Genomic DNA, 25,182 nt, shown 5'->3' with positions numbered 1-25,182 from the left:
TGTGAACTTGAAACTCAGTCGTTGATTGACGGCCAATAAGTTAAAGTGTATTTTATTTGCGATCGCTCTGTGTAAAGACGCCGGCACCACGTGTTTTTTATGATATTTTCAATTTGACACAGTGTGATGAAATCAATTATCATTTAAACATTATAAGCAAATTGCCCAGCAACGTGCTCCATCGATCGAATTTGAAACGGTTGAAATTCGTGAATTTAATAGTTTGATATTCGACAAATGAATTTCTATTGAACGACACTTCAGAACACTTACAGCTACGCAGTCATATAATTTCATTTTTATTGATTTTTTTCCGAACATTGTCAAATTTAGGGAAACCTGTTGGGTGAGTTTATTATAAATTAGATGTGTATGCACAGCATAATAGCAAATGTGGTTTTTTGTTTTGGTTATTTTTTTTTGTCTAATTTCGAGTAGTGAATGAACCTTCCCAGACACTTTTAGCAATTAATTTGCATCTGTCAGTCTGGAAAAATTAGACAAAAAAAAACTAAAACTTTAAAATGTATGGATCGCACACAGGGTGTAAAAGTTAGTTGTTGTTCGCGGATAACATTTTATGTTCCGCTTATCACATTCAGTATAAGAACACGTTGATTATGTATTATACATGCATACTGTCGTCAAAATACGTTACAATGTAATAAGTATACTCATACGTAGAAGCGTATCAGGGAATCATAGTTTCTCCGTTCATAAAGAAAATATTTTCTATTGTAAATGCGGAATAACACGCGAAACAACTCGTCGAAAAACACTTCAAAATAAAATGTTTGTTTACCATTTTGGGTATCAGCTGTTCAAAAAGTTCGATATTTTAGTTGCATGCTTCAGGTGATTTTTAACAGCTGATGATTTGTATTCAGTTTTTTGTAAGAAAAATTTATCAATCCTCACACGTACACATATGTACTATGTATCAGGGATGTAATTTACAGAAGTGTACGTAGAAATTACAGGCTTATTGACTACACACGAAGACTGTGAAGGATAGTCATTTACATGCCAGCGCGGTACTTTACATCACTGTGACTGTGAAATAGAACAACACTTACCAATGGGGCGAAAGATAGAAATGATACTTCTTGTGTGAAATTTTCCAATCGAGGCGTAGCCGAAGAAGTACAATTTCCATTATTTATCCTATTGTCAAGTAAGGTATTTTATTCCAAAACTTGAAGTAAAATTTTGGATCCATGCACAAAAATTCACTTTACCTCAAGCTTTTGAATAAAATTGCTTACCGGACGCTAGCATGTAATCGAAAAGATTTTTATCCTGATGTTACAGCATAGCTTATGAACAAAAGTTCATGACAGGTAAATTCATTTAGACATATTTTGTAGTAGGAAGGACCATAAAAGATTAAATTTCACAACGAAAGACAATTTCTAATTTGAAAATAGACAATTTGAGGCGAATATTTTTACCTGTCTAGTTAAACGTTATTCAACACCGACTGCATAAATAAATGCTAAAGTTTTTGAGGATTCTGGTATCTTTTCTACTGCTAGAAATCGGAGCCGATTTTCATGATCGAAAATAGGCCATGTTCGAAAGAAAGATAGGCTTAAAACACAGTCGAAGTAATGAAATTTAAACAGGAATTCGATTCAATTTTTTTTCAGCTGGTCCACTCATATAAACAAAACTGCTTACAAGTCGATTTCACGATTTCACCATTGCTACACTGGTACGTGTAACTATTACGTTTTGTTTGTATGAAATGATCAGCTGAAGCAAATGACTATCCAAATTTTACTGACGTCCACTGTGTAACTATTCAATTTAAAACGAATAATCGTAACGCCTATTGACGGTGATGCGTTCATACATTTAAACGAAGAAGCACCCTATATCCCATCGAAAATATTATTAATCTATACACACAACGTATCAGACAATTTATAGATAGCTCAACTCATACACGTTTTAATTATTTCATACACAAATGGGTTAAAAGACAACATGTTTTTTTGACAACATAAGAAAAATAAATTGTTCCAGCAAAGGTGCAGTTTCGAGTCGGATGTGTTTTATCAATTTTTCAATGATACTTTTTTAGTTGATGGCTGTTAGGCCATCTATGTAACTCCATAACCTCTTGCGTTCGATATTTTCATTGTATCTAAATTTACAATCCAAGCATTAATTCGGTAAATCCAAGCTCAGTTACTCAGATAATAGTTAAGTGACCCTCGTACAATTCATTCGACAAAGTTTAATTATAAACAGAAAACAAATCAGCGTGGTAGCAACTTGTAGCTCTATTGCACGGTTCTCTACACGGTTCTTAACACGTGACAAAGAAATTCATCGGAATATATAGATTGAACTTTTGTTTACGTTTTCTTACATATCGCGTATTCTTAAGGCTCACATGAAATTTTACTGAAAGATATTTAAACCGAACGTATGCATAAATAGATATAGATACCACAAACAGAATTTCTTCTCAATCAATTTTATCTTACATTCGACGTTATCGGTAACACGATCATTCGTTTAAATATTTATGGCGAGACACTATTAGCGTTAACATCGAATTTGGAACAAAACAAACAAACATAGTAGGCCACAACAGTGTAATATCACATTTCTTACACTGTTTCAAGGTCATGTCAAGGTTAGAGTAAAACATACTCTATTCGCCTAGTAGGTTGGCCTGTAGAGGCGCCACATTTTTTTATAGTACTTCATTCTCACGTACTATTTTTTTGTGTAACAACTTCACATTGATTCATTCCCATGAAATGTCACTGCAGTGAAGTTTGTTCATGAAAAAATAATTCAGTGACAGCAGACTTTTGATGAAGAAAAGTACTGAATTGTAATAGATTTTACCCTTAGTTTCTAAACTCCATTCTCCTATAGACTGTTATGATCAAGGCTGTAAACTATGGGGAGGTCACGCAGACCGCCATTTTATTAGATACGTGGGAACACACCACGTCTGATGATTTTACATACAAAAAAAATTCACCACATCATCACGGCGATGAGAATCACAGTAGGTGAATTTTTGCATGAAATCGGCCATTTTATCATCAAGTGTGGTGTGTCACCCGCGTATCTGTATCTGCGTGACCTTCCCAAAGTATACAGCCTTGGTTATGATGGCAAGTTAAAATAACGAATATGCTATCGGCACCGGGTGCCAATAGTCTTTTTATAATACTGTGGCTAATGCCACCCGGTGCCAATAGTCTCTTGCTTAAAATAAACTAGTCTTCTGTCTTCTCGCTCTCAACGTACCATGTTGAAAGAGAAGCAAATACTTTGACAAGTACCCCAAGGCAAGTTATAATAACTAGTCTTCGGTTTTCTCGCTCTGATCATAACAGTCTATAAGAGTGTTGAAAGATAGTAGAAATGTTGACATATCACTCATTGAGCTCAGTTAAATTAATTAGTTTTTTCCCTGTTACTTCAACATTTCTACTCTCTTTTAACACTCTAAAAGGCAAATGAGGGGAAATTTCTCAACAATTGTAAGCATCTGTTGGTTTGCCTTATAGATGAAACAATGGAAATATAACGACAACGGCTCTCTGTGCTTACCTTATATGACATGGGAAACGTTTTACTACTGAGGCTTGATTTCCACTTACCAAAAAAGTACTCTATGTGAGAGACAAAATTGATTTTTTTTTCATTTTTGCTTTGTTTACTTGACAGCTCGCTCTCTCACGGCTCTCACACGAAGTACTTTTTGTTGAGTGGAAACCACACTTAAATACTTTGGCATAAGAGAGCATGAAAAGAGACTTTATCTGTGATCATTGTACGTTTTGAAGATCTTCTCAGACTCAAAACTAATCCTCAATTATTTTTTTTAGATTCCATAAATAAATAATGGCTGCGTCACTAGTCCTACAAGATGGTCAAATTATTTCCGGTGTGCCATTCGGTGCCGAAGTGGACGTTGACGGTGAAGTGGTTTTCCAAACGGGCATGGTCGGCTATCCTGAATCCATGACTGATCCGTCATACCATGCACAGATTCTGGTTTTAACGTATCCATTGATCGGAAACTATGGAATACCAGGCAATGACTTAGATGAATTTGATTTGCCAAAGTACTTTGAGTCCATTGACAAGATATGGGTAGCTGGGCTGATTGTGGACGAGCTGTGTGAAACGCCGTCACATTGGAAATTGAAGAAAACTTTGAGCAAATGGATGATCGAGAATAATGTTCCTGGCATATCTGGAGTTGACACGCGAGCCTTGACCAAAAAGATCCGTGAGAATGGAACGATTCTCGGTAAAAACGATTTGAAAATTTTGAATGCATTTTTGTGAGTCTCTGATTGTTTCTGCTTTATTAGGCCGTATCGTACAAGGCGAAATCGAATCAACGACATCGATTGTATTCAACGATCAAAATGCAAGAAATCTGGTCGCAGAAGTATCCGTTAAGGCTGTGAAAACGTACAATGAGTCTGGTACGCCGCGGATATGCGTCGTTGATTGTGGATTAAAACTAAATCAGATTCGTTGCTTTTTGAGTCGGGGCGCTAGAGTTGACGTTGTACCGTGGGACCATCCACTTGATCAATCGGAATATGACGGTTTATTTTTAAGCAATGGTCCTGGCGATCCAGTCATGTGCAACAAGACGGTTCAAAATATTCGTAAAGTCCTCGCAAACAAGTCAGTTAAACCAATCTTCGGTATCTGCTTGGGCCATCAACTTTTGTCCACTGCCATCGGATGTACAACTTACAAAATGAAGTACGGCAATCGTGGCCATAATTTACCTTGCATACATCATGGCACTGGACGTTGCTTTATGACATCCCAAAACCATGGATTCGCTGTGAATGCTGACACACTGCCGAATGATTGGATTCCACTTTTCACCAATGCAAATGATCAAACTAACGAGGGAATAATTCATAAAACGAAACCGTTCTTCAGCGTCCAGTTTCATCCGGAACATACATCAGGTCCAGAAGATCTAGAATTACTTTTCGATGTGTTCCTGAATGCCGTTTCCGTAATGAAATCAGGTGCAGCTGCTGAAGGTATTCAAAAACAGATTACGGACAAAATCGCATTCGATGGTGCTAGTGATGTGAATCCTATAAGGCCGAAAAAAGTGTTGATTCTTGGCTCTGGTGGTCTATCGATTGGGCAGGCTGGTGAATTTGATTATTCTGGCTCACAGGCCATTAAGGCATTGAAAGAGGAGAAAATTCAAACAATTTTAATCAACCCCAACATTGCTACTGTGCAGACATCGAAAGGCTTGGCGGACAAAGTTTATTTCCTGCCATTGACTCCGAACTATGTGGAACAAGTAATTCGATCTGAACGGCCGAATGGTGTATTGTTAACGTTCGGTGGACAGACTGCATTGAACTGTGGCATTGAATTAGACCGAAGTGGCGTGTTCAAAAAGTACAACGTAAGAATATTGGGCACACCGATTCTGTCAATTATTGAAACTGAAGACAGGAAAATTTTTGCCGATCGTGTCAATGAAATCGGAGAGAAAGTAGCTCCATCCTGCGCTGTTTATTCGGTTCAGGAAGCATTAGAAGCTGCTGAGAAACTTGGCTACCCAGTGATGATAAGAGCGGCATTTGCATTAGGAGGCCTGGGTTCTGGCTTCGCTGACACCGAAAGTGAGCTTCGAACTCTTGCCCAACAAGCATTAGCACATTCCAGTCAACTAATCATTGACAAGTCGCTCAGAGGATGGAAGGAAGTTGAATACGAAGTTGTACGAGACGCTTATGATAATTGCATTACCGTTTGTAATATGGAAAATGTCGATCCGTTGGGAATTCACACTGGAGAAAGTATCGTGGTAGCACCATCGCAGACGCTATCTAATCGAGAGTACAACATGCTGCGAACAACAGCTTTAAATGTTATTCGCCATTTCGGAATCGTTGGCGAGTGCAACATTCAGTATGCTCTCAATCCTATGTCAGAGGAGTTCTACATCATCGAAGTCAATGCGAGACTGTCCAGAAGTTCGGCTTTAGCCAGTAAAGCGACGGGATATCCGTTAGCATACGTAGCGGCTAAACTAGCATTAAACATTCCATTGCCCGAAATCAAGAATTCAGTTACTGGGGTGACAACAGCATGCTTCGAGCCAAGTTTAGATTATTGTGTGGTGAAAATGCCCCGTTGGGATCTTTCAAAATTCACCAGAGTCAGTAAAAACATCGGTTCATCCATGAAGAGTGTTGGTGAAGTGATGGCAATTGGTCGCAAATTCGAAGAGGCTTTCCAAAAAGCATTACGAATGGTAGATGAGAATGTAACCGGCTTTGATCCGAATTTGAAGCCTGTCGACGAAGAGGAACTAAAGGAACCAACAGATAAACGTATGTTTGTTGTGGCAGCCGCTTTAAACGCAAACTACACGGTAGAGAAGTTGTATGAGTTGACCAAGATCGACAGGTGGTTCTTGGAGAAAATGAAGAATATAATTGAGGTTTACGGACAGATTGAAAAACATGGACTGAACATTCCCAAAGAGCTACTGTTAAGAGCGAAGCAGCTGGGCTTTTCGGATAAGCAAATAGCAAATTCGGAAGGAAGCACCGAACTGGCAGTTAGAAGTCAACGCAAGGAGTATGGTGTTCTTCCATTCATTAAACAAATTGATACGGTTGCTGGTGAGTGGCCAGCGTCTACAAACTACCTATACATGACATACAACGCAACTGCTCATGACATCGATTTTATTGGTGGCTACACAATGGTCATCGGTTCAGGGGTGTATCGGATCGGTAGTTCGGTTGAGTTTGATTGGTGTGCGGTTGGATGCTTGCGTGAATTACGGAATTTGGGTCGGAAGACAATAATGGTCAACTACAATCCTGAAACAGTCAGTACCGATTACGATATGTGTGACCGATTGTATTTTGAGGAAATCTCTTTCGAAGTTGTGATGAACATTTACGACGTTGAGAATCCGGAAGGAATAATTTTGTCTATGGGTGGACAGTTACCGAATAACATTGCTATGGATTTACATCGGCAACAGGCCAGAATTTTGGGAACATCACCAGAATCAGTTGATGGTGCAGAAAATCGCTTCAAATTCTCGAGAATGTTAGATCGGAAGGGAATTTTACAGCCACGCTGGAAGGAATTGACAAACCTTAAGTCTGCGTTGGAGTTCAGCAAAGACGTTGGATATCCCTGCCTGGTTCGACCATCATATGTTTTGTCTGGTGCAGCGATGAATGTTGCTCACTGTGATAAAGACTTGGAGGAATACTTGGTGTCTGCGTCAAAAGTAAGCAAGGAGCATCCGGTCGTTATTTCGAAATTTTTAACCGAAGCGAAAGAAATTGATGTGGATGCTGTGGCTGCTGATGGTGAAATATTATGTATGGCTGTGTCCGAACACGTCGAAAATGCCGGTGTTCATTCGGGAGATGCAACCTTAGTTACACCGCCGCAAGATATAAACGCTGAGACGTTGGAGCAGATCAAGGTTATTGCACGTGATATTGCGTCATTGCTTGATGTTACCGGACCATTCAACATGCAATTGATTGCGAAAAACAACGAACTGAAAGTCATTGAGTGCAACGTACGAGTATCGAGATCATTTCCATTCGTATCGAAAGTTCTTGATCATGATTTCGTTGCTATCGCAACTCGAGTTATTGTGGGATTGAGTGTGGAACCAGTCAATGTTCTTCATGGTACTGGAAAGGTAATTCGATGAAATAATTGAAAAAACTGACAAAATTGTTAACAATATTCATTCTTCAGGTGGGTGTTAAAGTTCCTCAATTCAGTTTCGCTCGTCTAGCAGGAGCGGATGTTATGTTAGGTGTTGAAATGGCTTCAACCGGTGAAGTAGCATGCTTCGGAGATAACCGAAACGAGGCGTATTTGAAGGCGATGCTGTCGACAGGCTTCCAATTTCCAACCAAAGGCATTCTGCTTAGTATTGGCAGCTTCAAGGTAGAATCCGAAGATTTTTATGTAAAGGAAATGATGATTGAAATTCAATTAAATTTCAGCACAAAACTGAGCTACTTCCATCGATTCGGGCACTGGCCAAAATGGGATACAAATTGTATGCATCGATGGGTACTGGAGATTTTTACACGGAACATGGTGTCGATGTGAGTATCGTTTATTTTTGATATTTTGAGGAAAATATTTTTTGTCGTCAGCTCCCTATTCTCGAAATCTTTCTAAAAACTAGCGTTCTAGCGTTCCTTATGCACATCCTGATTATCCTGATTTCACAGACTTTTCAGGCCGCCGTTAAAAATAAAGACAATTTTTAAAGGCTGATGAAAGAGACGTTGATAAATGATACGACGCAAAAACGGTCAACAGATAATTTCTGTTACAATGGATCGATTGAATTACTGGATTAAAGCTATCGACATCCGGTACTTAATTCATTAATTAAGAGAACGATAACACTGTGGCAGTTATGCCATTTGGATTGTAATTTATACTATCTACAACCATACCTCTTGAGATTTTCGAGAGTCATACCCCACAATCATTGAGTCGGGTAATATAATTCGTGTTTGCTTTTCCTCTGAGTTTTTGCCAGTAACAAACAACTGACTCAATTCCGTTAAAAGATGTGACTATACGACGAGGTACATATCATGTTACCATCATTCATTTATCAAACCATCAACCTTTTCGGAGCGTATGACATCATTTGTAGTCTTCTAACCTCTATCATTCAAAGGTTTTAAACCTGCTGTGTACCAGGACCAGCAGGGAATTTTAAGATTGAAGATTCAGAAGGAGAAAATAGACTGAGAGTACTCACTTGCCTTGCAAAAGTAGCACTGCGAGAAGTCCATAATCTTTTGTAAAAGTATCAACTTTTCACAGACGGCAATGGTCATTATATTTATCGAGGAACTCGATAAGAAACTTGTCTTCATCTGTATTTTAAGCAGAATGACCTTTTACTTCATTAGATTTAAATTTTTTGCTTATATCAGGCTAGGAGAGGTCGAATCTGCGAAGCAACAAAGAGACCGTTCCACAAAAAATTCTAGTGGTCCATAGACCCCGAAAAAAGCCATTCTGGCCGTAATTCCAAACCGTAATTTGGAAGAAAAACAATCGTTTTTTTTTTCAAACATTATTTGTGGCTGATTTTGCAGGATTTTTTTTAAAATAAAATTTTGAATAAAAATTCATAAAAAACAATCTGCAATTTTTAGCGATCTGTCGCAAGTGAATTCTGATTTATGTGTTTCTCTAAATGGATAGGGATGAGCCTGCATTCATACAGAACAAACAGGTGGCGAAAAATCAAAAAATTCAAAATTTTACAGCTTTCTTTATGGAAATATTCTCGACGAGACAAAAATATATCAAAGTTTTTTTTTTGAAGGTGATAGTGGTTTAATGTACCGTTATTCGAAAATTTTCAGTTTTTGATTTTTCGCCACCTGAAGTAGTTCCGGATCATAAGGTAAAAGCAAAATAAAATGATCGAGTCTGGTTTTTGACAATTGAAATTCAATTGTCAAAAACCAGACTCGATCATTAGACCCGTACGAAGTACTGGGGTCTTATAGGTTTACGCATACGTTTGTAACACGTCGAATTGGACTCCCTGAGTAAGGGGAAACCTATCGTGGTTGTCTAGAGATGCCAAATCCGCGAAAAAAAAATGTCCGTCTGTCTGTCCGTCTGTCTGTCTGCACGATAACTTGAGTAAAACGCATCCCATTTTGAAAATTCTTTTTTTTCCCGTTTGGTAATGTCAAAAGACAGGCTAAGTTCGAAGATGAGTGATTTTGGATCGACCCCTCCCGAGCTGTTACCCAATAAGTGCTTTACGGTTTTTCGAAGATATCTCCGGACATTTAAACGTTAAACTTGTAAGTGATACGTCAAATAAAAGGTATTTACAATACCGATCGACAAAAAAAAAGTTTATGAAAATCGGATGACCAACTCGTGAGTTAGACCCCTTGGTGTGGAACAGGCACAGGGCGGCAAGCAGTTTTTGCTTGTAGGTCGGCCACATTTGAACATATTTCGTCTGTTTTAGCTTTATTAGATAGGTATTGACCGTACCAATCAGGGAAAATTTTTTTTTATGAAATTATGTGCTCCGGAGCGTGAGCTAGGTCTCTTGGAGTGAGCTCTTATCTGGCTACTCGGAAGTACAGTGAACGTGGTGTATTTTGACAATATCTCGAGTAAATTTTGACCGAATTTCATGAATTTTTTTTTGTTTGAAAGGTATTAACGAATGTAAAGCGTCGGTACTACTTCCGGTCTCCTAACAAAATGGCTGCCAGCGGCCATATTGGATTTTAGTAAAATTGAAGTATCTTGAAAATGGTACTAAGAGAGTTTCTGTTAACATGGAAATAATGTGTTAAGTGTGAGGGGTTTCAGGGATTCCATACATGGACATCTATATATACCTATATACAGCTATATTGAGCTGTATACAGGCATATAGAGCTATATAATAGCATATTCCTCTGTGAAATGTTTATTTACAGTGAAATATAGGTAAATATAGCGGTATATAGCTGTTTAAATAGGAATTTATGAAATTTGACTTCGTACGGGGCTGTCTATATTGCCTCCGGCAATTTAATTGTATATGATAACAAGGCAAAGAGTGGATAATGTAAGTGATTTAAAAGGGAGAATAGTTTTTCAGCAGAGAAGAAAATGAAGTAAGAGAAATGAAGAGTTTCACATTAAAGGCTTTTGATACGAATAGGTGTTTCGTACGGGTCGGCGTTAGCTATGTTTTTATGTTGCTTTTACCTTAGTCTGAAAAATATATTTTCTTGAATTTTTTGTCTAACGGCCTCCTTCCCGCTCGTAAAAATTCATGAAGTCTCACAAAAATTCGCAAAAGCATTTTCAATAACATATGGGCTCTGATTCAATATAATGGATGGATGGGACTAGAAAGAAATCGTTCCTCAGATAGTTCTAATGTTCCATAGCCCCAAAAATATAATTTTTAAGAAAAAAATCATAAAACTTACTGACATATTTCTGGCCAAGATAATTCTTAAAATCGATTTTTCACCATGAAGCCGTGATGGCTCATTTTTGGTCAAATGGAGAAAAATATAGATCTGGTTGTAAGTTTTATGATTCTTTCTCATGGCAATGTAATCCTTTGAATTGTTCCATCACACTGGAGCAATGCTGTATTACATTGTTTTTGTTGATTAATGAATGAAATAAAGAGAGAAAGAAAGAAAGGAAATGTTGTTGTTCAAGTCTTTGTACGCTGTGCCATTCCTCCAGAAAGAGGATAAAATATCTTTTAGTCGGGTCCGAGTCTGTGATTTTCTCTACTCTGTACAATTCACTCTACCCTATCCACTGTTTAAATTCCGTAATAAAATGAACAAAGAAAAAAATTGACCTTGGTCAGCAGTCCGACCTCTCCTTGGTCCCTTGATTTCCATTTTTCACAGGAAATTTTACTTAAGCAAAACATCAATTTTACAATGTAACTTTGCTTTTTCAAAATAAGATACGAAATTTGGTCGAACTTCTGTGGATACGGCGACAGAGCATTGCACATTTATTTTCTGAGGGAATTCTAGTTGACAACAGATTGTTCATTTTGGTCGAGCTTTATTAATTCCGTGACACCTATTTAACATATCAAATTCATTCGATAGTGACATTATATGCTTGATTCGGTTCGAATTTTATGGCAACAATTTCCAACTTTTTTTTTATTACAAAGCGGAATTTTATCTAACTTATGGCTTTTTGTTGTTATAATCTACTTTTCGATCGGCACCAATTTTATGTATTTATTAGGGTGTAATTGGTGTTTCGGCTTAAAATATCGCCCAAAGACGCAACGAATCATCAATTAAACAATAAATTGAAAAAAGACGATTAACTTTGTGATTTATATAAAATCAATAAAAGAAATGGTACCGAGCAATGCCGGTTAAAGTCCATGCAATTAATAAGACAATTTGTGTAGTCGAATATTTATTGGATGACACAACATATTGGTCTGGGACTTTTATTGAATTTAATACCATTTTTTTCGGTTTATTGGTCGAATTGGTAGAGATAAGCATCCGTAGATGTTGTGAACAGCAGATTGATAACTCAGTCGACACATCTCCTTCCAGTATGGCAATTAGACACGGTCATATTTATCGTTGATGATTTTTGATGGTATTTTTTGGGTTTCCTTACGTCTTACTGAAAATATTCAGCTAACAACCGCGTATGCAAAAATAATTCTCATACACAAAGTGGTCAAGAAAATGTTCTCAGCAAAATATATTTTATACAAAAATGCGTTACATCCTACACAACATCCTACAACCTATCATTATAATACGTTATCACAAAAACATTATTTCATTGATTGAAATTCAATCAACAGTTTTCCTTTAAGTAAAATCAAATTATTTACTGCAAAAGCACTCCATCTCTCTCCTACATTTACACATAAAATTCGACATACATTGCGCTACAACTACAACTCTGTCACATAATCCTCCGATGCGTTACTTGTCACACTGAATTCTCGCTTGATATTGGCATGAAATGATGGCTCGAATCCATTCGTTTTGGACGCTGGAATCAATCCATTAATGAAATTGGCTAGCTCAATACTTGGAATTGGCTTCATATCATCCTCGTTATTGTTGTTGAAAAATTTCGATTTCTTTGGCGATGTAGACATGGACGACGGGGAACAGGGTGTCATCGGCGAGTAAAAGCTTCGAGGCATAATTGGAGAATTGGGCGCATTCGAATCCGCGTGGATTTGCACTTTCAAAATATTTCGATTTTTTCGGGCCATATGATCGTTGAGCCGTGGCGATGCGATGATTGATTTTCGGAATTTCGGACTTCTCACTTGTTCTACATTCTCAATATCATCGGTATTGTCTGGAGTATTATTGAATTTCATCGACTCGCCATTGATGTTGGTGTATGGATCTTCGCCCTTCTGACCGTGGTTTTTTACTCTAAACAAAGCTCGACTACCAGCATCCGCGTAACTTTCACGACGCGGCAATTGTGGCTTCGTTTGACTGTCACGATTTTGGTCGATCAACACTAATTCGATCAACGATTCAATCTCGTCACATTTATCGCTCACATCTTTCATTGGATCGTCATCTAGTGAAAGACTTGCGAGCCTACGAGCTTGAAACAGAAAAATTAGTGCCAAACTGTACGATCGGACGGATCGAACTTTTTTCGCCCACTGTAGATAGTGATCGATGAAGATTTTATAAATAATATCACGGCGCATTCGTTCCATGTGCTTGATGACGGGAAACTAAGGATCAAAGAAAAACAAGAAATAAGATCAAGGGATTCAAAGAAATGACAATTTTAAATTTTACCGTCAAGTCAATATAGTCAGGTATTGGTTTCCTTGCCGCCTCTTCCATTTGCTTGATCTTTTCAGCTTCTATAAATCGAACCTTTCGGGATGGACGACGTTTGACCTCGTTAGATTTCTCGAATTTCTTGTGATAACCAATAATTCCGAGGACATCTTCCTCGCCATCATCCGAATCACTTGGCTCGTCCCAATCTTTTTCCAGCTCGGTTCTGAATTGTTTATTTAGCATTTTCAAAGGATCGTCAATTGTAATAGCCGTGTACAGCTTTCGACAGTTAAACATGACTCCGAATTCGTTCAGATACTTTAGACTTTTCACCGCTTTCAGAACGTACATTAGTGGATTTTCAGCGATGCGAAATATGCGTTTATGCAGATCGACCATTATTCGTTCCGGTATGTTTTCGAACAGATTACGTTTCGGCAGAAAATAGTCCGGCAATTTTTGTCGTTTAATGTGTTCCAATAGTGAATTGAGGAATCGAACTAGTGCTTCACCCAGATAGGTTTCTGGCCATGCAGCAAAATTATTTTCACATTGCCAGAATAGATGATTTCTCAGATGTTCATCGGTGAACATGTTGTACTTGCTGTCCAAATGCGGTTCGACGAATGTTTGCAGCAGCACTTTTGTAATCAGATAAATTTTCGATTGTGAACTAGTGAGACAGCTCTCTAGGTATCTATTTGCATCTGGAAATACAATTTTCCATTCCAGTTCTCTGTGCGGATTTATACCGTTTTTTGGTACATATCCCAACGGTATAACATGACAGCCCATTTGTACGACCTTATTGACCATGTCTGGCTTGGGCCATTGGAACTTTTGTCGCGTCACTGGATTTTCTTTTATTTCACGCTGTCGATGCATCCATTCGAAAGCTTCTCTTGGCCATGGACATTGTATGGCCGGTATAATTTCCCATGGATGCATTTGAATAACCGGACCCTTGCATGTAGCGTTCGCTAATTGATTTTTTGTCAAGCCAAAATCCTTGGCCAAAGTGTCGTAGAAAATATTGGCGAAGTATGTGCAGAATGACTTCGAATTCAGGAATTGCTTAATTTCGCATGCTTCATCTTCTTCAATATCATCACTGCCGATCGATGAAACCGGCATATTTGTAATGCAGATGTCCGGCAGGGTTGTTGTGCTAAATGTATCGCTTGGACTGAGTCCAGATCTTACCACACTCAATGGTTGTCGCGTATTTAGAGCTGTTATGGTTGCATAATCATATTCGCTTCCATCGGGCGTTAGACTATCCGTTGATGCACTCGATAATTGACTAAAGTTATTTTGGTATGTTCCGGTAAAAAGTGATGCCGGCCTTTTCGAATTCGGTAATATCAGTATGCTGTCTCTGAACTTGGGATTAATTTTCGGCAAGCACTCGTCGTCGTCACTGTCTTCGTCATTTTTATGCTCAACGCTGGTTTCGTCGTCCTCTTTAATGGTCTTACTGTGAAAATTGGGATTTAAAATCACTTCGGTGCTTCGCAGTCGAACGTAACCGGTGTGACGACTTCGATCGGTCGGAATATCAATTTCCATGCGATAAACGGGTGCTTCCATCAAACTACTGTATTCAGATCGTTCACCGGAATTTGTAACCTCGATGTTTTCATGCACTACGTACATTGTTTGCGTTTGAATTGAAACGATTTTTCCACTCGATGGACCATGACTGGAAATAGAAAAACAGTTTAGGTGGGATGCTTTATAGGACCAGCTAATGTTATGTCATTTTATTCGTAGTAAATGCAACGCTCTGACTTTTTCTCTTTCTTTTTCGAAAAATTGCACCCGAAATTCGAAGGTATTGCAGAAACATGTAACCGAAATTCCTGCGATTGACGTCATATAAAATAATTGCCTCTGTTAAACAACGAAAAGACTTCGTCATGAAAGGTTTGACAAAAAATAAAACTTGAAAAAAAAATTCATCAAATACACCGCTGAATTACGTTAGAGAAAACACTACGTCCTTCCATTAAGTTTATCTTGAATGAATTCGACATGATCAAACGTTATTTTCATTTGATAACAATATTATTTCTGGATTTGACTTAAATAAAACAGTGGAAATTAACGTTCTTTTGTTGTAAACACAACTAACGCATTAAGAGAAGCGGTCTTTCGCATTTTGGTACATAGTCACGAGATTTTTTTTAATGTTTTGTTTTTACCTTGCACGAAATCGCACTCGTTGATCGACAGCTTCATGTAATTGATCCGGCAGTCGTACACTTTTACAGTGTCTGGAAATTTTGTCTGTCTCTTCGCTTTCCTTCTGACGATTCTTCGCGAATGCTTCGCCCAATTCTCTATAGAATCAAGAAGAAACACAATGATTAGTTAAATCCATTCATGAAACCATTTACAGACAGTGTAAAATAAATTACTCGGCAATTTTTCAAATGATAAGCCGAATTGTTTCGATTCATTCCGATCAACAATAACAAAAAAAAAATGACAATAATTCATCAACTACTTACTAGATTCTATGTTATCGATACGTAATTGATAATTAATTAGGCATAGAATCTGATCGTTAGTGTAAATTTCCAAATTTACAAACAAATTGAATTATCGTTCTCGTGCTATTTGGTTTTTTGTTTGACATGAATTGCGAATTGTTTTACATAGCGAATCGGTAAACTTGATGGACAGAAAAATAATCTAATCAGTGATACTTCGAAAAACGAATCAAACGGCATAATGTAAGAGAAATATAAGAGAAAAAGTCACCGTTTTAAATATCGACATTTTTATGATGGTTACTTAACTGCTGTGGGTGGTGTATACAAGACTATCAGGCGGAAATACCGCAATATATATAGATAAACGGAGCTTTTGTTAGGAGAGAGTGGCTATATGTGTACATTTGTATATAAGTGCTATAGCTTTTGATAGTGGACTGAAAGATAAAAAGTGTGGGGAAGACTGTGAAAGAAAAATTAGACTTATCTCTGACCTGACTTATTTCTTATTTCTTATTAGTTTGATAGTGACAAATATATTATTGGAAGTTTTATTTACCGAATTTCCTGAATATTGCCGAAATTTTTAACGACAAACTTTTTCGGTAAATGCCAATAATATGCACTTCGTTGTAATAATTTTCTAAAAATTTATTGAATTTTACTGAAAATTTACTGAATTTATCGAAAATCAGATTCGATAAATTTTAGAAAAATCAGGTAAATTTGGTAATAGTATGTTACAGTTAGGGGCCGTTCATAAATTACGTAACGCTAGAGGGGGGAGGGGGGGGTATGAGGCAAGCGTTACGGTTCTAACAAAATTGGGTCAAACTTGACCCTTTTAGCGTTACAGACCCGGGGGGGGGTCTGAAAAATGTTGATTTTTGCGTTACGTAATTTATGAACGGCCCCTTACATGAATTATTATAACGAGACATGTACGCAGACGAGGCTTGCGCGAGTGGTAGCACATTTTGAGTTATGTTATATACTTCATGTAGATGTATTATTTTTACTATACACGCGATTCCCTACATATGTGATGATCATTCCTTTTGTTACTAATTTTGTGTGAGGAATTTCCTTGTTATACACATATCACCATTACATTCACACTAACACACCCTTGCACGTATAGTATATAGTAAGTACAATCACTAATAATATGCCCTGATTTCAAGGACCGCACATTAAACCGGTTCTAGAGCTAACAAAACAACGTTAGAAACATACATAGCAATGTTTACAAGCTTAACGCATGGATCGCACTACACTCAGTATACGAATCGGTTCATCCATTTACATGACAATTAGACAAAAGCCAGTGAATCCAAAGTACATATATAAACACATAAACACTGAAGGTACCGCAAATCCGCAAAAACACGCGGATCCCTGCTTTCGGGTGAATATAATTTTCATAACGTTGAACACAAGTAAAATCGAGTAAAAATCACTTTGTTAGGTTGCACTTCAATACTCTGACAGTTCTGAATACAGTTCTGACAACATTATTACGCCAAACATCACATATGCAACATTATAAATCTTATATTCACCCGAAAGTCGGGATCCGATTTCTTGCTATTCCCTGAAGGTCTGCGTACCTTCTGTGTTTGAGAATGAGAACCGAGAACTTTTTTTGTAAACGGTGTGTGTGTGCAATTCATGCTTTAAAACCTTTATATTTGGAATTTAAAAATAGCAACGCTCGTACCATATTAAACTAAATCTAGTTGTTGGATGCCATCGAGTGGCAGATATTTGTAAGTTTAGTAGACAAAGGTTTTTCAAAAAAAAGCCGAGGATTTTCCTATTGTTTTTCAAGGAGTTTCAGATGGTTTTATTTACTGATTCTATATGAATCTTCACTAATTTTTTTTTTTTTTTCAATTTTCAAGGATTTTACTTATTTGATTTTGAATTTGAATTTTCTTGAGCCTTTTAAACGATTTTCTATGATTTCATGTATTTTCCTGAGGACCGTAGAAAGTCCTTGAGTAAACTTGAGTAAAATTTTGCTTCAACCTCATTTTTTTACTAAATCTTTGACGACTGTTCAGTAGTTGTTCAGTAACAAGACATTTTTAAACAAAATTGGAAAAGGACAGTCATAGAATAGACTTCTCCTACTTAGCCGATGATTTTATGGATAATGTAAACAAACAACTCTCGCCTAATGTCCATCAAAAACGACTACAGGTAGGTGTCAAGACAGTCCTATCTGCAAATCATTGGAACCATTACCGCTTATTCTGAGAATGACATTCGTAAATGTGAAAACAGTAAGCAAATTTTATCCGCAATAGTAGCAACGTCGGCCAATGCTTCAGCCGAGAGTACACACACTTGATGATAATGCGATAATTTACTTGAAGTGTGTACACTGTACAAGTACAGTGTCGACTTGAGGCAATAAAGATCAGATTTTATCGTTATTTTCTTCAGAAAAACTTTATAGAAATAAATTGAAATTCCGCTTGTAAAACTAAACAATGACATCTGATTCAGGTGTTGATGAATGAACATTTCAATTGGATACCTAAAATAACCAAAAACTTTTACACCATACGATAACGACTCACGATTAGTTATCATTTTCGAGAGCTTGGTTGTTATATTCAATAAAATTGGCTGCAATTAAGTCAGGCCCGAAATGTCTATTTTTAATTACAAACAGGAAATGAGTGATATTCCACTTACTTTTCGTAATATTCGAAAAACTGCACGGCCAGCATTAATTGATTCAATATGAAACTTTGACTGTCGTTTGCCAATTGATCCTGCATTCTTTGTTTCGCCACCGCATCATAGTCCAAATTGATGGTATTTTGGTCGATCTTTTTCGGTACGTGCGGTGCTGTTGGATTCTTTAAATTTTGCATGTCTTTCATTCGCTTCTCATTTCGCTTTTTCTTTTTTGCTTCTAATTTTTCTTTTCGATCCGTTGCTTTTTTATCCACACCATCGTTTGCTGTAGCACTATTGGGAAGTCCTGTCTTCGACTGACACTTTCCCATTATTTGATTAAAAAAATAATTTGTTGTTGCCGAGTGTAACCGCTATTCGGTGTTTTAGGTTTGTGTTTAGTCCTGTTTTTGTGTTTCGTAAACTTTTTTTTTTGTTCCAATTTTCTTCACATGCACAAAGTGATAAAGATCAAAAATACAAAAACTTTCATAATATTTTTATGTGTCAGCGTCGATGTAATTTTCATTTTCTTCGTATTGATAAAGAACATACACGATTTCTATAACAGGAAACCAATAAACAATAATTCACTCTTACTAACATTTTTTTTTTCTTTAAATATAAAAACATATGATGGCTGAGTTCTGTTCGTTGTTTGAAATAATTATTGAATTGATTGTAATCTCTTCAGAGGTAAATCACATGATGTCACTCGCGTACGTACATTAATATTTTTATTTGGTTTTCGCCGAATTATTATTCTAGGCTTAGTTTACGACTAGTTCCACAACAAAATAAAACAAAAAACAATTGAAAGAGCCCATCAAAAGTTTTCATTTCAAAAAGTTACGCATTGTTCAGTGTGTTGTCGTTGGCAATTAATTCACTACTGATTTGAGAATTTCGCAAGACGAAATCTATTTGATAGAAATTATCAGTTTTTTTTTCTAATTAGCCCCTTATCTTATTTTATGACTTTTGTTTTTAATCACAATGCTTGATTGGTCAATTATTTCTATTGAGAAAAGCTTTTGTCTTTCTTTTTATTTTCGGAAATTTCGTGGATTTATTTTGATTTATGCACTAAATTCTGTTGAATGGAATGCTCGTCACTATTTTCCTCTTGAGGACTTCCACTGTTTTTCCAGATCTTAGACCCCCTTCGTCGACGATTTTATCTTTAATATGGCGTGTCACACTCCTAGATCTGCATCATTTTCTTTCAAAAAGGACGAAATTTATGGATGATCCAGAACCTGTTTTCAAGAAATCAGAATTTCTAAAAAAAAAATAAAAAATCAAGAAACTGATGTCTTCAAAAATAGGCCCTGTATTACCATGAGACGAGATTGTTCAGGTGATATCGGTACCTACCATTCATAGACGAACATATATACGAATGTAAGTGTGACATGGTAGAGACAATAACCGGGTTATGATGATAGCGACAAGTGTCATAATATTCCCAAAATCATGTGGTTACCTTCATCGATAGGATGAAAGATGTGAAGACCTGGGATGCAATTCTGGAACTATTCTCCAGCCTCGTAGTCTTTCCGTTTAAATTAATTTTCTTTCGACATCGACAGGCGGACAAAAATAACAAATCAAAATTACAATCCAATTCTCTTTATTTATTCCACATGCATTAACCAATGTTATCAGATCTCTAGATGCAGGGGCTATTTTTGAGAATTTGTTTTTTTAGATTTTTGTAATTTTAGAAATTTCAGTAATTTTTAGGAATATCAGGAATTATTAGGAAATTTTACGCACAGTCAGGGGCAGTAAAATTTCAGGAAGAATTTGCTTAAGCGGGCTTTCACCTGATCCACACATGCAATAAACAATAAAAGCTGCGAACCGCACGCGCGTGGTGGTGGCAGAACCGTAAAGACAGTTTCGATTATTGTTTGTTATGTGTAGATCAGCTGATAAACAGCTGAAGCAAATTCATGCTGTTTCACTACCTCTGACTGTATACATTTTAGAAGTTTTATGAATTTTAAGAATTTTCCGAATCAAGTTATCAAAAATAGACCACGCTAGATTTATTGGTCTAAAGGTATCTACATACGTCATAGATCTGCACGAGGGTATCGCAATAAAATTTCATCTAGAGATGAAATATCAAGTCTCTGTGTACCTATATGATGTTATGAGGTCAGCTTGACTGAAATACATTACTAAAGGGATAGTTTATCCGGGAAAATTTGGTTCCACTTTTCATAATTTTGTGTTCACCGTTTCTTCTCAATTTCTTTCCCCAATACAACCAATTTTTCATGCACCGATCACATGTCAAGTTGCAAATGAATTAAATCAATACAATAGCCACGACAATAGCTAATATCGCTGGTGTCAATAAAAATTCGTTATCGCCTTCAAAATAACGTAATTGAGGATGTGCTGATTTTTATTTGTCTTGCCCGTTTGGATAGAAACTGAGACTAACAATAGGAATGCAAAATGAAATTTTTATTGTGGCAAAAATTTATGAGTCTCTGGCCATAGCATTCTTCGAACTGAACTAAAATGATAAACAAACATCGTAAACGTTTATTGCATATTTTATCGAATTAGGAAGAAGGTTGTATTGTGCTAACACTTCAAACGAGTTACCGTTTCCTCTGACGTTATCTTATCCGCATTACGCACTGATTACGCAAACTCCCGATTATTTACCGATTTCTTAATAAAATGCGTGACAAAGACTCGGATATTTAAAATGAAATTTCAATTTTTACAAAATCGTAAATCATGATCCAATAAAAAGCCTTCCTCAACCATTTTCTGTTTTGTTCTGCTTACAGGTTGAGTCAGTGCAATGGACTTTCGATAAATTTAGTGAGGATGGCGGTGAATTACGTCACTTAGCTGAGTTCCTCGCCAACAAACAATTCGATATGGTGATCAATCTACCTATGCGAAACAGCGGTGCTCGTCGGGTGTCTTCGTTCATGACACATGGCTATCGAACTCGCCGATTAGCCGTCGACTATTCTATTCCCCTGGTCACAGATGTTAAATGCGCCAAATTGTTAGTCGATGCCATGTGTTCCATTCGTGGGCCACCTCCAATGAAAACATTCACCGATTGCATGACATCGCGACAAATGATTCGTTTACCTGGATTCATTGACGTTCATGTTCATCTTCGGGAACCAGGTGCTACCCATAAAGAAGATTTTGCTTCTGGCACAGCAGCAGCGTTGGCTGGTGGTGTGACCCTTATTTGTGCCATGCCTAATACAAATCCTTCAATCGTGGATCGCAGTTCCTTTGAGCTAGTACAGGAATTAGCCAAGGCAGGTGCGAGATGTGACTATGCTTTGTACGTGGGAGCTTCGTCTGATAATTATTCATCAATTGTCGAATTTGCTCCGCAAGCTGCAGCGTTAAAAATGTATTTAAATCAGACATTTTCAACATTACAACTGAATGACATGAATGTGTGGGAGAAGCATTTCACTAACTGGCCGAAACGAGCTCCGTTGGTAGTGCATGCTGAAAGACAGACAATGGCCGCTGCCATTCTTTTAGCAAGCGTTTTGGATCGACCAATTCATATTGCGCACGTGGCTCGAAAGGAAGAAATTACTGTAATCAGAGCAGCCAAAAAACAAGGAATTAATATCACGTGCGAAGTTTGTCCACACCATTTGTTCCTTTCCACCGATGATATTGATCGAATTGGTGGTGGACGGTCCGAAGTAAGGCCAGTATTATGTTCGCCTGAGGATCAACAAGCATTGTGGAATAATTTAGACTACATCGATGTTTTCGCTACCGATCATGCACCACATACTCGGGCCGAAAAAGATTCCATCAATCCACCGCCCGGTTTCCCAGGATTAGAAACGATTTTGCCATTACTACTGAACGCCGTCAACCAAAATCGCTTGACGATTGACGATGTAATTAATAAATTCCATCGAAATCCGAAAAGAATTTTCAATCTGCCGGAGCAAAGCAATACATACGTGGAGGTTGACATGGATGAGGAATGGGTCATTCCGAAGGAAACGGCATATTCGAAAGCAAAATGGACTCCTTTCGCTGGAATGAAAATCAAAGGCTCCGTGCATCGAGTAGTTTTGAGAGGAGAAGTTGCATATGTTGATGGGGAAGTTTTAGTCGATGCAGGGTATGGTAAAAATGTTCGAGATTGGCCAATGAAAAAGTCCGAGTTTCACAAATCACTAGAAAAAATAGACCATCACAATTTGGACGGTTCCCGATCTGAAGTGAAGCCATCTGATCTAGTGACAGACGTTCAGGCCAACGATGCGTTTTCAAAACTTTTGGCTGAGCCATCGCCCAAGTTTACCGTAAGCTTCGGCGAGAAAAGTGTTCGTCCCGTATCACCGTTGCCATCTCGAGTTCGTTGTGATTCTACAAGCAATCCAACGCTAAAGGAATTGGTACAACATACAACAGCCGCAAGTGTGGTGCCACTTCAAGGGTTAACACACAAACACATATTGAGCGTAGACATGTTCACGAAGGAGCACTTGAATGACATCTTTGATTTGGCGCAAATTTTCAAAGGGCGGGTGCTCAAAGATCGACCATTGAACGATATTTTAAAGGGCAAAATTATGGCGTTGGTGTTTTACGAAGTTAGTACCAGAACGAGTAGCAGCTTTGCTGCAGCTATGCAGCGATTAGGTGGAAAGGTTATCACCATGGATGAGACCAGTTCGTCAGTGAAGAAAGGAGAAACGCTTGAAGACAGTATTGCAACTCTAGCTGGCTATTCCGATGTTGTTGTTCTTCGACATCCCGAACCAGGTGCTGCGACTCGGGCTGCATTGCACTGTCGTAAGCCCATGATAAACGCAGGCGATGGTGTTGGTGAACATCCCACGCAAGCACTGCTGGATATTTTCACGATCAGACAGGAGATCGGAACAGTTAACGGTCTAACTATAACAATGGTTGGAGACTTGAAGAATGGTCGTACTGTACATTCCTTGGCGAGGTTGTTGACTCTATACGACGTTCAGTTGCGGTACGTAAGTCCTGAAAATCTGGGAATGCCAAGAAATATTGTCGATTTCGTCGATTCGAAAGGAATATCACAAAAGGTGAGCCAAACAATTTATTTCACCGGCCTACCAGTTGTAAAGTTTTCTTTTTTAACAGTTTTACAGCAGCTTGGAGGAAGTGCTACCCGAAACCGATGTCTTGTACATGACGCGAATACAACGAGAACGTTTCGCTTCTGATGAAGATTATAACAGATCGTGCGGTCATTATGTGGTAACACCGAAATTAATGACCAAGGCCAAGCGTCGCATGGTGGTCATGCATCCGTTACCGCGAATTTTCGAGATCAGCACCGAATTCGACACGGATCCACGGGCTGCATATTTCCGACAAGCTGAATACGGAATGTACGTTCGAATGGCTTTGCTGGCTATGGTATTGGGAAAGTCGTCTTGAGTTGACTATTTGTAGAGTATATCGAAATTAGGTTAAGAATCAAATAAAGTTTTGGCAAAAGTATTGTACGTTTGTGGTGTATTCGTTTCGTCGACTGTGGTATTTTGAGTTTGGTCCCGATAAAATCACCCAACAGTTGGATCTACAATCAAAAGACATATGGTAAAGCAAAGGTTCGTTTCCACATCTGTTTCCGAAACAATTTTATTTTAATGATAAATAATAAATGAAATGCATAGACAACAGCATTGAGTCCTAAGTCCTACGGTATATCATCCGACGTATAAATCGGCTACAATTAAATTTTGTGTCAGTCTTCTGTTATGTCTTACATCTTACATCTTACATCTAAATTACATGCTAAATCAATCAACAAGACACGGTCGAAATTTCCGGCAACGCCTTACTGAATATTGTCTCGCCAACATCAAGCTTTTCGTTCAAAGTTGTCGGTATTGTTGAAGAAATCATAAATCGTTCACTCGGGTACTCGTACATTCGTGCATCTAGCATTTCATTGTTGCCGAATATCGAAAATACTTCCTGGTTTTGTGTGTGTAGCGTCACTTTGCTACTTCTGTAAATTCAAAAATGGTGATTACACATTCATTGTTTGGAACGTTCGTCAAAGATTTATGCAGGTCACACAAATCAAACGAAAATTGCATCAAATAACAATCTCCCGGTTTTGATATTCCTTTGTGTTATCCTTTCGATGCAATTCTCGATATATTGAGCTACCTGCACTACCTGAATCGCTTGAGGGTGGGTTACCTTTTTCTGCAATCGATTAAAACTATTAAAAATATCAGGACTATAACTGCCGCCACAAGACCAGTTCCAACTGCTATCAAAGTCAGAATTTCATGAGGTTCACCGTCCGATGATACCATAGGAACTGAAAATTATTACAAAGAAAATTACAATATGCCAGTGGGGAACATAGACAGATCCTTGTGAAGTTAGAGCCGTATACAATCCTGTATACCAAGTGCGTTTACTTAATACTAATGCGATAGATATGTACATATAGCACGACTAATAACATAATATGACCTATTACGTAGACCTACTGCTGTATTATCTATCCAAAGAAGACCAAGTCTTTGCTAAGTACAGAAATCATTGCTTTCCGAGATGAGGCTTATAATGAAAACTCTTTTTCAGGGAAAGATCTTGTGATA

The 25,182-nt window shown here is 37.7% G+C and overlaps 2 protein-coding genes across 2 annotated transcripts; one reads left to right on the top strand and one right to left on the bottom strand.

The window, feature by feature from the left end:
* On the top strand, positions 1-24,066 carry LOC119067212 (CAD protein). Its single transcript, XM_037170056.1, has 7 exons — positions 1-346; positions 3,861-4,288; positions 4,353-7,714; positions 7,774-7,968; positions 8,028-8,132; positions 21,364-23,640; positions 23,699-24,066. The coding sequence occupies exons 2-7, from the start codon at positions 3,877-3,879 to the stop codon at positions 23,996-23,998; spliced, it is 6,651 nt and encodes a 2,216-aa protein (XP_037025951.1). The 5' UTR covers positions 1-346; positions 3,861-3,876; the 3' UTR covers positions 23,999-24,066.
* Positions 12,251-19,610, bottom strand: LOC119067213. The gene is made up of 4 exons (XM_037170057.1): positions 18,563-19,610; positions 15,563-15,700; positions 13,371-15,060; positions 12,251-13,303 (listed from the first exon to the last, which is right to left on the bottom strand). The coding sequence occupies exons 1-4, from the start codon at positions 18,877-18,879 to the stop codon at positions 12,488-12,490; spliced, it is 2,961 nt and encodes a 986-aa protein (XP_037025952.1). The 5' UTR covers positions 18,880-19,610; the 3' UTR covers positions 12,251-12,487.
* Positions 24,067-25,182: the final 1,116 nt, after the last annotated feature.

The sequence above is a fragment of the Bradysia coprophila genome (genome assembly GCF_014529535.1).
Source record: "Bradysia coprophila strain Holo2 chromosome X unlocalized genomic scaffold, BU_Bcop_v1 contig_12, whole genome shotgun sequence".
Classification (NCBI taxonomy): Eukaryota; Metazoa; Arthropoda; class Insecta; order Diptera; family Sciaridae; genus Bradysia; species Bradysia coprophila.
Note: the sequence above shows the minus strand (reverse complement) of the source record. Positions and strands in the feature narration are given on the sequence as shown.

Excerpts from the sequence above, each read along its gene's own strand:
- LOC119067213 (XM_037170057.1), bottom strand. The coding sequence starts at position 18,879 with ATGGGAAAGTGTCAGTCGAAGACAGGACTTCCCAATAGTGCTACAGCA. Across the intron at positions 15,701-18,562 it reads TTTTTCGAATATTACGAAAA|AGAATTGGGCGAAGCATTCG; the intron begins GTAAGTGGAATA and ends TTGATTCTATAG. Across the intron at positions 13,304-13,370 it reads CTGACTATATTGACTTGACG|TTTCCCGTCATCAAGCACAT; the intron begins GTAAAATTTAAA and ends TTTGATCCTTAG.
- LOC119067212 (XM_037170056.1), top strand. The coding sequence starts at position 3,877 with ATGGCTGCGTCACTAGTCCTACAAGATGGTCAAATTATTTCCGGTGTG. Across the intron at positions 7,969-8,027 it reads TTAGTATTGGCAGCTTCAAG|CACAAAACTGAGCTACTTCC; the intron begins GTAGAATCCGAA and ends ATTAAATTTCAG. Across the intron at positions 23,641-23,698 it reads CGAAAGGAATATCACAAAAG|TTTTACAGCAGCTTGGAGGA; the intron begins GTGAGCCAAACA and ends CTTTTTTAACAG.